Raw genomic sequence first — 12,796 nt, 5'->3', positions numbered from 1 at the left:
CGCAAGACGAAATTAATTCGTTCCGCGAGTTTTGTCGTCTTGCGATTTTTTTCGTCTTGCGAAGCACGGTGTCGGGAAAGTTTTGGGAAAGCTTCAAAAATCACCAAAGTCTTTAAAAACCTCAAAAAAGGCTACCACACCGCGTGCTATGAGTTGCTCCTCGAAGTCAAGTCGCAACTGTATTAACGGTGTTAAGAAAAAGGAAACAAACTTGCAAGACGTTTCCGTCTTGCGAAGCAAGCCCATAGGGGAAATCGTCTTGCGAAGCAACTAAAAAAACAAAAAACCCTTTCGTCTAGCAAGTTTTTTGTCTTGCGAGGCATTCGTCTTGCGAGGTACCACTGTAGTTTAATCAATTCAGCAAAACGGATGAACTTGATCAAGTGATACCAGCTTTTTCAAAGTCTGAGGGTCATTTAGCAAGACGACTAGGCTAGTTTCTGCCCACTCATACATCAATGCCTGTTTCAAAGTCACTTAGCAGGAGTATGGAATCTGCTTTAACTATTTATTTGTGCTTTTATCTTGCATTTCATCTTGTGAACCGCCCTGTGATCATTTGAAGGATGGTATATAAATCTAATAAATCTAATAATAATAATAATAATAATGCCTTAGAGACCAACTAAGTTTGTTCTGGGTATAATCTTTAGTGTGCATGCACACTTCTTCAAATACCTGAAGAATATCTGGAGGTATCTGAAGAAGTGTGCATGCACACAAAAGCTTGGTCTCTAAGGTGCTACTGGACAAAAAGTAATTATTTTATTTTGACTGCGTCAGAGCAACACAGCTACCTACCTGAAAATAACAGCAGCAGCAACAACAACAACATTATCATCTCTTGCTGCCCCTTGGTCCTTAGTGCCCACCTAGGTAATCCCACCCCCAAAGGGGGCAGGGCTGCCCATTTTGGGAAAGCACTTGTGTATTCTAAAGTGCATTTAAATTGTTCATATTTTTTTTTAACTGAAAACATCCAAATACAGCATAACTTGACCAGTCAGCTGATTCCACACACACTGACAAGCGTGGTGGGGGAGCCCTTCATACAAACGTAATAAGTCCTTTCATGCTTAAACGGTCAGAGAGGCATTTTGGACAAAGCTACGCACCTCGGCTGGGACAAAGGCAGATTCAGCTGTCTAGCGAAATGTTGCAGTGCACTGTCCCCCCTCTCTGTGAGTGACGGCCACGTGTAATGACAACCACCCAGTCATTGAAGTTTCTTCCACCCTCTTCTTTCCCAAGGTTTCAGGAAGGCAGTGCCGGATTTACATATAAGCTAAACAAGCTATAGCTTAGGGACCCGCTCTCTTGGGGCCCCCCCCCAAAAAAATAAAGGAAAAAAACTGGATGTACATTTGCAAAATATAAGATAAAAAACAAAATAAAACCTACATACAGCAACAGTGTTTTGTAGGCTCCTATGATGTAAGTCATGGGCCCTGCCTGCTAGCCTGCTCCCTAAAATATCACTGGTTTGCTCATTTCTATATCAATTACTTTGAGAAATACATATTTTGTGATGTGCAAATGGCTTTAGATACCTATGAGGTCCATAAATGACCATATAGCATATATTCAACACAAAAAACAGCCGCAATTTGTTGTTGACAAAGGACAGCTGGACATTAAAGGGCCCCATTACCTTCAGTAGCTTAAAGCCTCATCAAACCTAAATCTGGACCTGCAGGCAGGTGACATTCCCAGACCCATCAGGGGATGTTCCACCTTGAGCGACAAACCCTTTACCTAAAAGGACGAGCAAGATTCCAGTCCTCATGGCATTGCATAAAGGGTAAATTTAAGCTGGAACATAGGAAACTGCATTATACCAAAGCAGGCCATTGAGGTTCAGCTACACAGCATTGTCTGGCTGACTGGCAGTGCTTTTCCGGGTTTTCAGAATTGGGGGATATTTCTGGAGATGCTGGAGATTGAGGGGCCTTCTCTGCTCTCAAAGCAGTTTACCCATCAAGTTCACGGGGTGATTTGGGGCCAGTTGCTGTCAGAGCCCAGTTTCTGAGCACAATTCAAAGTGTTGGTGCTGACCTTTCAAGCCCTAAACAGCCTCGGTCCAGTATACCTGAAGGAGCGTCTCCACCCCCATCGTTCTGCCCGGACACTGAGGTCCAGCTCCAAGGGCCTTCTGGCGGTTCCCTCACTGCGAGAAGCTAAGTTACAAGGAACCAGGCACAGGGCCTTCTCAGTGGTGGCACCCGCCCTGTGGAACACCCTCCCACCAGATGTCAAGGCAATAAGCAACTGTTTTACTTTTAAAAGACAACTGAAGGCGGCCCTGTTTAGGGAAGTTTTTAATGTCTGATGCTGTTTTGCTTTTAATATTTGGTTGGAAGCCGCACAGAGTGGCTGGGGAAACCCAGCCAGATGGGCGGGGTATAAATAATAAATAATAAATTATTATTATTATTATTAAAAGGGGTCATACAGGCCGTAGCTGTCTTCCAGTCTCCTTTTTTTTTAAAAAAAGACCCCTGACCATTAGGTCCAGTCGTGACCGACTCTGGGGTTGCAGCGCTCATCTCGCTTTATTGGCCGTGGGAGCTGGCGTACAGCTTCCAGGTCATGTGGCCAGCAGGACTAAGCTGCTTCTGGCAAACCAGAGCAGCACATGGAAATGCTGTTTTCCTTCCCGCCGGAGCGGTACCTATTTATCTACTTGCATTTTGACGTGCTTTCGAACTGCTAGGTTGACAGGAGCAGGGACCGAACAACGGGAACTCACCCCGTTGCGGGGATTTGAACCGCCAACCTTCTGATCAGCAAGTCCTAGGCTCTGTGGTTTAACCCACAGCGCCACCCGCGTCCCACTCCAGTCTCCCTGCTCCATGCTTAAAAACCTGTTGCATTTTCTTGCGCAAAATGACCATTGTGTTTGTACCCGAGGAATTTAGAACCATGAGGGCTAGCAGGAGAGCACCTGCTTTGCGTACAGAAGGTCCAGATTCTGCCCTTGGCAGCATCTCAAGGTACATCTGGGTCTGTCTGGGAGAAAACAGCTTCGTAACGTTAGGGAGCGCGAGCTCAATTCCTCCTCAGGCCCAAAGGCAGGTGGCTTTGTAGGGATATTTACTGTCTCAAGGCAAGAGGATGCTACAGTTTTGTCCCCTGATGCTCTGTGTCAGCTCAACAAAGGGAGATTATGATCCCAGCCCGGAATCGAGACCGCCAGTGACTGATGGGTAGATCACGTGAGTTCGCCGGTGGCCACAAGTCACCACAAGGGAAGGAGTGCGATAAAGAGGATAAGTGAAAGGGGATAAACACACGCGAACAGATGGCCGCCCGATATGCGAAGATGCTCAAGGGGGGGGGAGCGAGGCCTTTTGTGGGGGCCGGTGCTGATCTCGTCCCAGCTGCGTGTGGAATCGGACAGCAGCGGGGCTTGGAGTGGGATGGCCTTTCATAAGACCGAATTTGGGGAGGGGAGAGATATTCACACCAGCGCTGATTTGCAGAGAAGCCTCTGTGCTTCCCTTTTGCAGCCAAAGTCAGAATTCCTAGCCTGAGGCTGCTGGTTGGAGCCGCAGCAATGAGCGGAAACTACTTTATACCGAGCCGGACACTTAAGAACATCAGGCGTTGCTGGCTCAGACCAAAGGAAGTCCATCTTAGCTCAGGCTTTCTGAACCATAGCTGTCAACCTTCCCTTTTTTTGCGGGAAATTCCCTTATTCCAGCACCATTTCCCGCTGCTATCCTGGATTGTTAGATATCCCGTGGACTGTCCCCGAGACAGGTGAGGCTGCTGATCCCTTATTTTCGAGGCTGCTGATCCCTTAATTTCAAATCTGAAAGTTGACAGCTATGTTTCTCAACCTGTGGGTCCCCAGATGTTGTTGAACTACAACTCCCATCACCCCTAGCTAGCAAGGCCAGAGCTCAGGGATGATGGGAGTTGTAGTCCAGCAACATCTGGGGACCCACAGGTTGAGAACCACTTCCAGCCCATGAGTAGGCAAACTAAGGCCCAGGGGCCTGATCCGGCTGAATCGCCTTCCTAATCCAGCCCGCGGACGGTCCGGGAATCAGCATGTTTTTACATGAGTAGAATGTGTCCTTTTCTTTAAAATGCATCTCTGGGTTACAGTGGTACCTCACAAGACGGAAAACTTGCAAGACGAAAGGGTTTTTTGTTTTTTGAGCTGCTTCGCAAGACGATTTTCCCTATGGGCTTGCTTCGCAAGACGGAAACGTCTTGCAAGTTTGTTTCCTTTTTCTTAACACCGTTAATACAGTTGCGACTTGACTTCCAGGAGCAACTCATAGCACGCGGTGTGGTAGCCTTTCTTGAGGTTTTTGAAGACTTTGGTGATTTTTGAAGCTTTTCCAAAACTTTTCCGACACCGTGCTTCGCAAGACGAAAAAAATCGCAAGACGACAAAACTCGCGGAACTAATTAATTTCGTCTTGCGAGGCACCACTGTATTTGTGGGGCATAGGAATTCGTTCTTTTTTTCTTCAAAATATAGTCCGGCCCCCACAAGGTCTGAGGGACAGTGGACTGGCCCCCTGCTGAAAAAGTCTGCTGACCCCTGATCTAGTCCAGCATCCTGTTCCCACAGTGGCCCACCAGATTCCTGTGGATTCAAGCGCGGAAGCCCTCTCCGCTCCTGCAGTTTGCCACCACGGATATTCAGAAGTGTCACTGCCTCCAGTTGGTTAGTAGCCATCGACAGCCCTCTTCTCCTTGAATGAGTCTCTTGTCCAGCCCATTATTGCCTCCAAGCACCTGTTCAGCCCTTGGGCAACCCATGCTCACTACAGTATTACGCAATTTTACGACATGTAGGGCATCCATTGCATGGGTAAATCCATGCATCACATCCGCACTGCACATTTTAACATCGCATTTAAAGCACATGGCTTTCCCTCGAATAATCTTGGGGATTGCCGAATGCCTCTCACAAAGCATTCCCTGGGGATTATCTAATTGATTTTTTATTTTTATTGTTATTCATGTTTTTAAACTGTATTTTATGCTGCTTTTATAATTAAGTGTTTTTAAGTGTTTTAAATTTGTTGTTAGCCGCCCTGAGCCCGGTTTTTGAACCAGGAAGGGTGGGGTATAAATAAAAATTTATTACTATTTATTATAAAGGCACAATTATACATTATACAGCTTCCGGAGAATGCTGAAGAAAAGGAAACCGGAGGAAAAGAAGAGAAGAGAAGAGGGAGTGGAAAAAATAAAAAGGACTGTCCTGTCCGTTGCGTAAAATAAATTATTCAAAATATTCTCTCTAGAATGACACCCAGCTGATCTACTTTCTGCTAGGCAATGTTTTCCCAATCTTCCAATCCCAATGTCTCAGGTTAATTCATTTTCCTTTTTACACAAAAAGTCCCAAAGGAACCACATTTCCCACCCACCCCAAAGTTTGCTTCTGAGCCCAATGCACCCGTGAATCACTGGAAGTGCAACAAGCTGGTGTCCACTGCCTTATAAGCAGTGTGTTAATCTGGTCCATAATTGCATTTTGTCGGGTTTTTCCCCCCCAGGGAGCCTAGTGTGATTTAAAACGCTTTAATCGTATCCGGAAAGGGCTCGTCGTTTTAATTGCTGCCTTGTTTCCTTGTAAATGTTTCCTTTATAGCATTGTTAGCGACAGGGTTTTCAAATATATGGTCTCAGGGAGACACTTTTTCCTAGCAGCCGTTTGCCATTATGCTGGGGTTGAATCTAACAGAGCAAGATTCATGCGGCAATTTGGAGCTGATTTACTGTACTAAAACTCTCACACCTGGGGGGAACGAATGTGATATTTTTAGAAGTATGTAAGTAGAGACAGCAGTCACGAAATTAAAAGACGCCTGCTTCTTGGGAGAAAAGCAATGACAAACCTAGACAGCATCTTTAAAAGCAGAGACATCACCTTGCCAACAAAGGTCCGTATAGTCAAAGCTATGGGTTTTCCCAGTAGTAATGTATGGAAGGGAGAGCTGGACCATCAAGAAGGCTGATCGCCGAAGAATTGATGCTTTTGAATTATGGTGCTGGAGGAGACTCTTGAGAGTCCCGTGGACTGATTGAAATTGCAGAGTTTTGAGAAATTAAAAAACAAAGTGCGAGATTGGCTTCATTATTATCAGATAATGGAGGCATATAATTTGGACAAGAAAATTGGATTCCAGGTGGAAAAATCAAAATTAGAAACAGAACTGTTAGAACCCAAAACTAAGAATTTGTCAAGAATGTATAACTTGCTGTTGAAATGGAATACCCAGGATGAAACGGTGAAATCTGCTATGATTAAAAGGGCACAAGATGTTGGACATAATATCATGTTTGCTGACTGGGAACAGTTATGGACCACAGGTATGAAGTTTACGGCATGTAATGCCTTAAGAGAGAATATTATGAAAATGATATAGAGGTGGTACATGACCCCAATCAAGCTTGCAAAAATCTACCATTTGCCCAATAATAAATGTTGGAAATGTAAAGAAACTGAAGGTATGTTCTTTCACCATTGGTGGACGTGCCCAAGGATTAAGGCTTTCTGGGAAATGATATATAATGAACTGAAAAAGGTATTTAAATATACCTTCTTGAAGAAACCAGAGGCCTTTCTTCAGGGCATCGTCAGCCAATTGGTGCCAAAGAAGGACAGAACTTTTTTTATGTACGCTACAACAGCAGCAAGAATACTCATTGCAAAGTATTGGAAGACACAAGATCTACCCACTTTGGAAGAATGGCAGATGAAGGTGATGGACTATATGGAATTGGCAGAAATGACTGGCAGAATCCGAGACCAGGGATAAGAGTCGGTGGAAGAAGATTGGAAGAAATTTAAAGACTATCTACAGAAATATTGTAAAATTAATGAATGATAGAATGATGTTGGATAGCAATTAAGGGGTTTCCAGCTGTAATGCTCTAAGAGAATATGAAAAAAGGGTTATAAATGGGTTAAAATTTAATGGTAAGGATTTGCTAAACCAATAAATTGAAGCGGAATACAAAAAAGGGAGGTATGAGGAGGTCCGGGAAATAAGTTAAAGGAAAATAAGTAACAGAAAAGATGTGTGTTTTTAACTGTTTTTATTTTGTATTTTTCTATTTTCTTTTTCATTTTTACTGTACTATTTTAAAAAAGCTTAATAAACATTTCATTAAAAAAAAAGAGAGTCCTGTGGACTGCAAGAATATCAAACCTCTCCATTCTGAAGGAAATCAGCCCTGAGTGCTCACTGGAAGGACAGATCCTGAAGCTGAGGCTCCAATACTTTGGCCACCTCATGAGAAGAGAAGACTCCCTGGAAAAGACCCTGATGTTGGGAAAGATGGAGGGCACAAGGAGAAGGGGACGGCAGAGGACGAGATGGTGGGACAGTGTTCTCGAAGCTACCAGCATGAGTTTGACCAAACTGGGGGAGGCAGTGGAAGACAGGAGTGCCTGGTGTGCTCTGGTCCACGGGGTCATGAAGAGTCGGACACGACTAAACAACAAAAGAAGAGTCCTGCTGGATCAGACCATCGGCTCCTCTAGTCAAGCACCCTGTTCTCACAGCGGCCAACCAGGTGCCTGTGGGAAACCCACAAGCAGGATTCGAACACAAGATCCCTCTCTTTTCCTGCAATTCCAAGCAACTGGGATCCAGGGGCATCGCTGCCTCTGACCGTGGAGGCAGAACACAGCCATTGTGGCAGGGAGCCATCGATAGCCTTTATCCTCCATGATTTTCGTAGGATCACAGAATTGGGGCACCCTGAGGGTCATCTAGTATAACCCCTTGCAAATTCAGGGATATATCACAGCCATTCCATACAGGGATCAAACCGTCAACCTTGGCGTTACCAGCATATGCTCTAACCCACTGAGCTATCCAGATGGGGGGGAAATTATGTCACATATAAAGGTAAAGGGACCCCTGACCATTAGGTCCAGTCGTGGCCGACTCTGGGGTTGCGGCACTCATCTCACTTTATTGGCCAGGGAGCCGGCGTACAGCTTCCGGGTCATGTGGCCAGCATGACCAAGCCGCTTCTGGAGAACCAGAGCAGCGCACAGAAACACCGTTTACCTTCCTGCCGGAGTGGTACCTATTTATCTACTTGCACTTTGACGTGCTTTCGAACTGCTAGGCTGGCAGGAGCAGGGACCGAGCAACGGGAGCTCACTCCATCGTGGGGATTCGAACCGCCGACCTTTTGATCGGCAAGCCCTAGGCTCTGTGGTTTAACCCACAGCGCCACCCGCGTCCCACATGTCATATATAGGATAAGGTGAAATAGTGAAATCAGTAGAATGGAAATAAACCTCATAATGGGAAAATAAAAAGAAATTTTATTGGGCATTAATGACAATATGAATTAAAATATAAAATGCAATTATGGTAATTAACAGTATTTGTAAATGAATATAGACAGACAACAAGATTTGTATGTACAGAAAGATTTATTTGTATACAGACACTGTATGGACAAAGATGGAAGAAGAAGAACAATATACAAAATGGACAAAGATAATGCGAAAAATTTAGAGGTGACATAAAAAAGCCAGTAGAAGGAAGGAGGAGCTTTTCAGGATGTCTTAGACATAGTGGTACCTCAGGTTAAGTACTTAATTCATTCTGGAGGTCCGTACTTAACCTGAAACTGTTCTTAACCTGAAGCACCACTTTAGCTAATGGGGCCTCCTGCTGCTGCTGCCGGGCCACCGGAGCACGATTTCTGTTCTCATCCTGAAGCAAAGTTCTTAACCTGAAGCACTATTTCTGGGTTAGCGGAGTCTGTAACCTGAAGCGTCTGTAACCTGAGGTACCACTGTATTTGTCCAGTTCTCTTTCTGACGCCGTCCAAGCTTGCTGGCTGGCAGGGCCTCCTGCAGCAGTGAGTTCCATCGTGGCAGCTTGGGGAAAAAATAAAAACAGCGGCTGTGTAAAAACCCCGCAGGACCCAGGAGGGAACTATTGTGCTGTGTGCAGTTTGCCCATCGCAAGATAAACAAGAGTTGCTCCAGTGGCACAGGAGGGCAGGATTTATCCATGAAACCACGCAAACCTATAAATAGCGGTGGGGAAGTGAAGGTGGCTTGGGTTTATTACGCACAAGCCGCCTTTATTTCTTCCTTTCTTTTAATTCAGTCCCGCCGTGCCAGGAATAGCACCTAATCCCAAAATGTTAGGAGATTAGGACTCTAGCAAGAAGGCAGTTTCTCGAAGGCAGCATTCAAGCCGAGCAACTTGCCAGCCACCAAGCAGGGGGATTTGGGGGGAGAGAGACCCCTGCCTGCTCTCAGCCACTGTTTATTTCTGTGGGGTCACAAGAATGAGGCGTGCGGTTGAGCCCCGGAGACACAAACCGTGCCGCAGAAGGAGCAAGACGCCTTGTCGTGCCCTGGTGACGTCACTCGCTTATTTTTGGGATCTGCCCAAGGTGGCGTTTAATCCGACGGGGACGTCTGTCTGCAGCTTCAGACATCTTTGGGGGGGGGGCTAGGAGGACAATGTTAGCTCACGGGTTTAAAAGTTTGCCGTCCTCCCGATCTTAAACAATGAACAATCACTGCCTGTCTATAGCTGAGTTTTTTTACGCCAGGATGAAACTGTTCAGCTTGCAGCGAACTAAGTTCTACTCGGCGTATACCCATTGAAATTAATGGACCTAAGTTGCCCGTCGTGGCCATTGATTTCAGTGGTTCTAATATGAGTACCTCTTGAGAGTCCCATGGACTGCAAGAAGATCAAACCCATCCATTCTGAAGGAAACCAGCCCTGAGTGCTCACTGGAAGGACAGATCCTGAAGCTGAGGCTCCAAGACTTTGGCCACCTCATGAGAAGAGAAGACTCCCTGGAAAAGCCCCTGATGTTGAGAAAGATGGAGGGCGCAGGACGAGATGGTTGGACAGTGTTCTCAAAGCTACCAGCATGAGTTTGACCAAACTGTGGGAGGCAGTGGAAGACGTGTGCCTGGCGTGCTCTGGTCCAGGGGGTCACGAAGAGTCAGACATGACTAAACAACAACACATTCTGCATGGACTGGTTTCATGGCAACGTGTGCAAATGGCTTGAGATACCTATTAGATCCATAAATTACCATACAGCATATATTCAGCACAAAAAAACAGGACAATTTGTTGTTGACAAAGGACAGCTGGACATATAAAGGGCCCCATTACCTTCAGTATCCAAGGGCCTCATCAAACCTAAATCCGGCCCTGGTCTCTCCCTGTTCAATGGGGTTTCCCTCTCGGGAAGAAAAGTACTTATTTTCCGTGCATAAGGAGGTAAGGATCAGGCCAAAGGGGGCTCATCTAGTCCCCGCATCCTGTCCTCACAGCGGTCAACCAAATGCCCCCACGGGCAGCCCATGGGCAGGATCTGAACCCAAGACCCAAGCCTCCTCCCCTGGTGTTTCCAGCGAGCAGCATTCAGATGCATTGCTGAGCATAGCATAAAGGCAAAGGGTCGACTCTGGGGTTGTGGCACTCATCTCGCTTTATTGGCCAAGGGAACCGGCGTACAGCTTCCGGGTCATGTGGCCAGCATGACTAAGCCACTTCTGGCGAACCAGAGCAGCGCACGGAAACACCGTTTACCTTCCCGCCAAAGTGGTATCTATTTCTCTACTTGCACTTTGACGTGCTTTCGAACTGCTAGGTTGGCAGGAGCAGGGACCGAGCAACGGGAGCTCACCCCGTCGCAGGGATTCGCACCACCGACCTTCTGATCGGCAAGTCCTAGGATCTGTGGTTTAACCCACAACACCATCCGCGTCCCTGAGCATAGCATACTTCCTCCCCCCCCCTTTTTTTTGCTTGGGAGCATAGCATTTGTTGTTGTTTAGTCGTTTAGTTGTGTCCGACTCTTCGTGACCCCCTGGACCAGAGCACGCCAGGCACTCCTGTCTTCCACAGTTTGGTCAAACTCATGCTGGTAGCTTCGCGAACACTGTCCCACCATCTCGTCCTGTCGCCCCCTTCTCCTTGTGCCCTCCATCTTTCCCAACATCAGGGTCTTTTCCAGGGAGTCTTCTCTTCTCATGAGGTGGCCAAAGTTTTGGAGCCTCTGCTTCAGGATCTGTCCTTCCAGTGAGCACTCAGGGCTGATTTCCTTCAGAATGGATAAATTTGATCTTCTTGCAGTCCATGGGACTCTCAAGAGTCTCCTCCAGCACCAGAATTCAAAAGCATCAATACTCCCGAGAAAGAAAAGCAAACTCGCTCAGCGACTCCTCCGGTCTGAAAGCGCCCCCTGTCGGCGCGCTGCGGAACCACCGAATGAGATTTGCTCCTTTGCAAACCCAGCCTTGCAATGTCAGCCCGGGAGGCGGTGGCGGCGGCGCGGAGGCTTCTGGGAGATGTAGTCTCCCTCTGCTTGCAGCTGCAACCGAGTCAGCTGGAGAACTACAGCTCCCAGGGTTGCAAGAGCCAAGAGAGAGAGAGGAAGAGAAATTGGGTAGCTCTTCCAGGCTTGGTGCAAGGAAAGAAAAAAAAGGGGGGTCCTGTTTAGTTGCTTTTCTTTGCAAAAAATTAAGGGGTTTGCACCGGGAGGGAAAATGAACGTGGTCTTTGCAGTCAAGCAGTACATCGCGAAGATGATCGAGGAAAGCGGAACAGGCATGAAGGTGCTTCTGATGGACAAAGAGACGGTGAGCTCAGGGGGAGGGAGGAACGCAGGAATGCGCCAGGTACCCTTGCTCCATCCAGACCAGTGTTGCCAGCACGGGCTGGCAGCAGCAGCGGCTCTCCAGGGGTTTCAGGGCAGGGGTAATTCCCAGCCCTATCAGGGATGGAGCCGGGGATATTTTGCATGCCAAACGGGGGCTCTCTGGCATTCAGAGCCAGCCCGTCCCCTAAAACTGAAATCAAGATTCCAGACCTCAAGGGGGTTCTAAATGGACTGATTTGAACAGGTGAGCAGGTGGAGGTGGTGTGTACTGAAATCATTGGCCCATGGGGGCTCAGTGATGTCTACACTGGCTGGCAGGGGCTGGCCAGAGTCTCAGGGAGGAGATGCCACTGGAATTCGAACCCGGGACCGCCTGGACGGAATTCAGGGTGACAGGCAGTGAGGTGGCAAAGTTCTCCGGTGATTCTGTGTTGCAGCTGTTGGTTGGGGCTTTGCTCAAAGTGATGTCTGCAGGCTTGCAACATCCCACTTACGGTGTACGGCCTCAGTCCTGTATACCTGAAGGAGCGTCCCCATCTCCATCGTTCTGCCCGGACACTGAGGTCCAGCTCCGAGGGCCGCCTGGCGGTTCCCTCCCTGCGTGAAGTGAGGTTACAGGGAACCAGACAGAGGGCTTTCTCGGTGGTGGCACCCACCCTGTGGAACGCCCTCCCATCAGATGTCAAAGAGAAAAACAACTATTTTACTTTTAAAAGACAACTGAAGGCAGCCCTGTTTAGGGAAGTTTTTAATGTCTGACTCTGTATTGTTTTTAATATTTGGTTGGAAGCCACCCAGAGTGGCTGGGGAAACCCAGCCAGATGGGCGGGGTATAAATAACAAATTATTATTATTATTATTATTATTATTAAGCTGATTTCCAGCTCTGACCTGTTGTGTTTCCTCATTTCAATTGGGCACAAGGTGTGTGGGATCTTTCTTTCCACTAAATGCAGGGTGTTGGACTTGATGGCCTTTGTGTGTGTGTGGGGGGGTACCTTGCAACTCCGCAGTTTTGTGATTTGAAGATTCCCTGCTCTAATGGACCACATCCCCTCCTTAGCGTCTCCATGGCCCCCTAGATGGTGCTGGACTCCCAGCAAACCTGACACAGTGGGAGTTTGAGTCCTGCAACATCAGAGTCCTTCAGTGG

At 47.2% G+C, this 12,796-nt stretch overlaps 1 protein-coding gene across 4 annotated transcripts in view; it reads left to right on the top strand.

Annotated features, from left to right (window-relative positions):
- Positions 1-12,796, top strand: part of VPS45 (vacuolar protein sorting 45 homolog) — a 73,363-nt gene that overhangs the window by 9,733 nt on the left and 50,834 nt on the right. The window contains exon 1 of one of the 4 annotated variants that reach the window (XM_053369387.1): positions 11,386-11,623. The exons of the other annotated variants lie outside the window; for them this stretch is intronic. Within the exon in view, the coding sequence (XP_053225362.1) occupies positions 11,531-11,623 (93 nt within the window). The 5' untranslated portion in view covers positions 11,386-11,530. Of the gene's footprint in view, positions 1-11,385; positions 11,624-12,796 lie in introns of those variants that run through there. 4 annotated transcript variants of the gene reach the window in all.

Source organism: Podarcis raffonei, chromosome 16 (assembly GCF_027172205.1).
Source record: "Podarcis raffonei isolate rPodRaf1 chromosome 16, rPodRaf1.pri, whole genome shotgun sequence".
Classification (NCBI taxonomy): Eukaryota; Metazoa; Chordata; class Lepidosauria; order Squamata; family Lacertidae; genus Podarcis; species Podarcis raffonei.
This window is presented reverse-complemented; position numbering and strand designations above follow the sequence as displayed.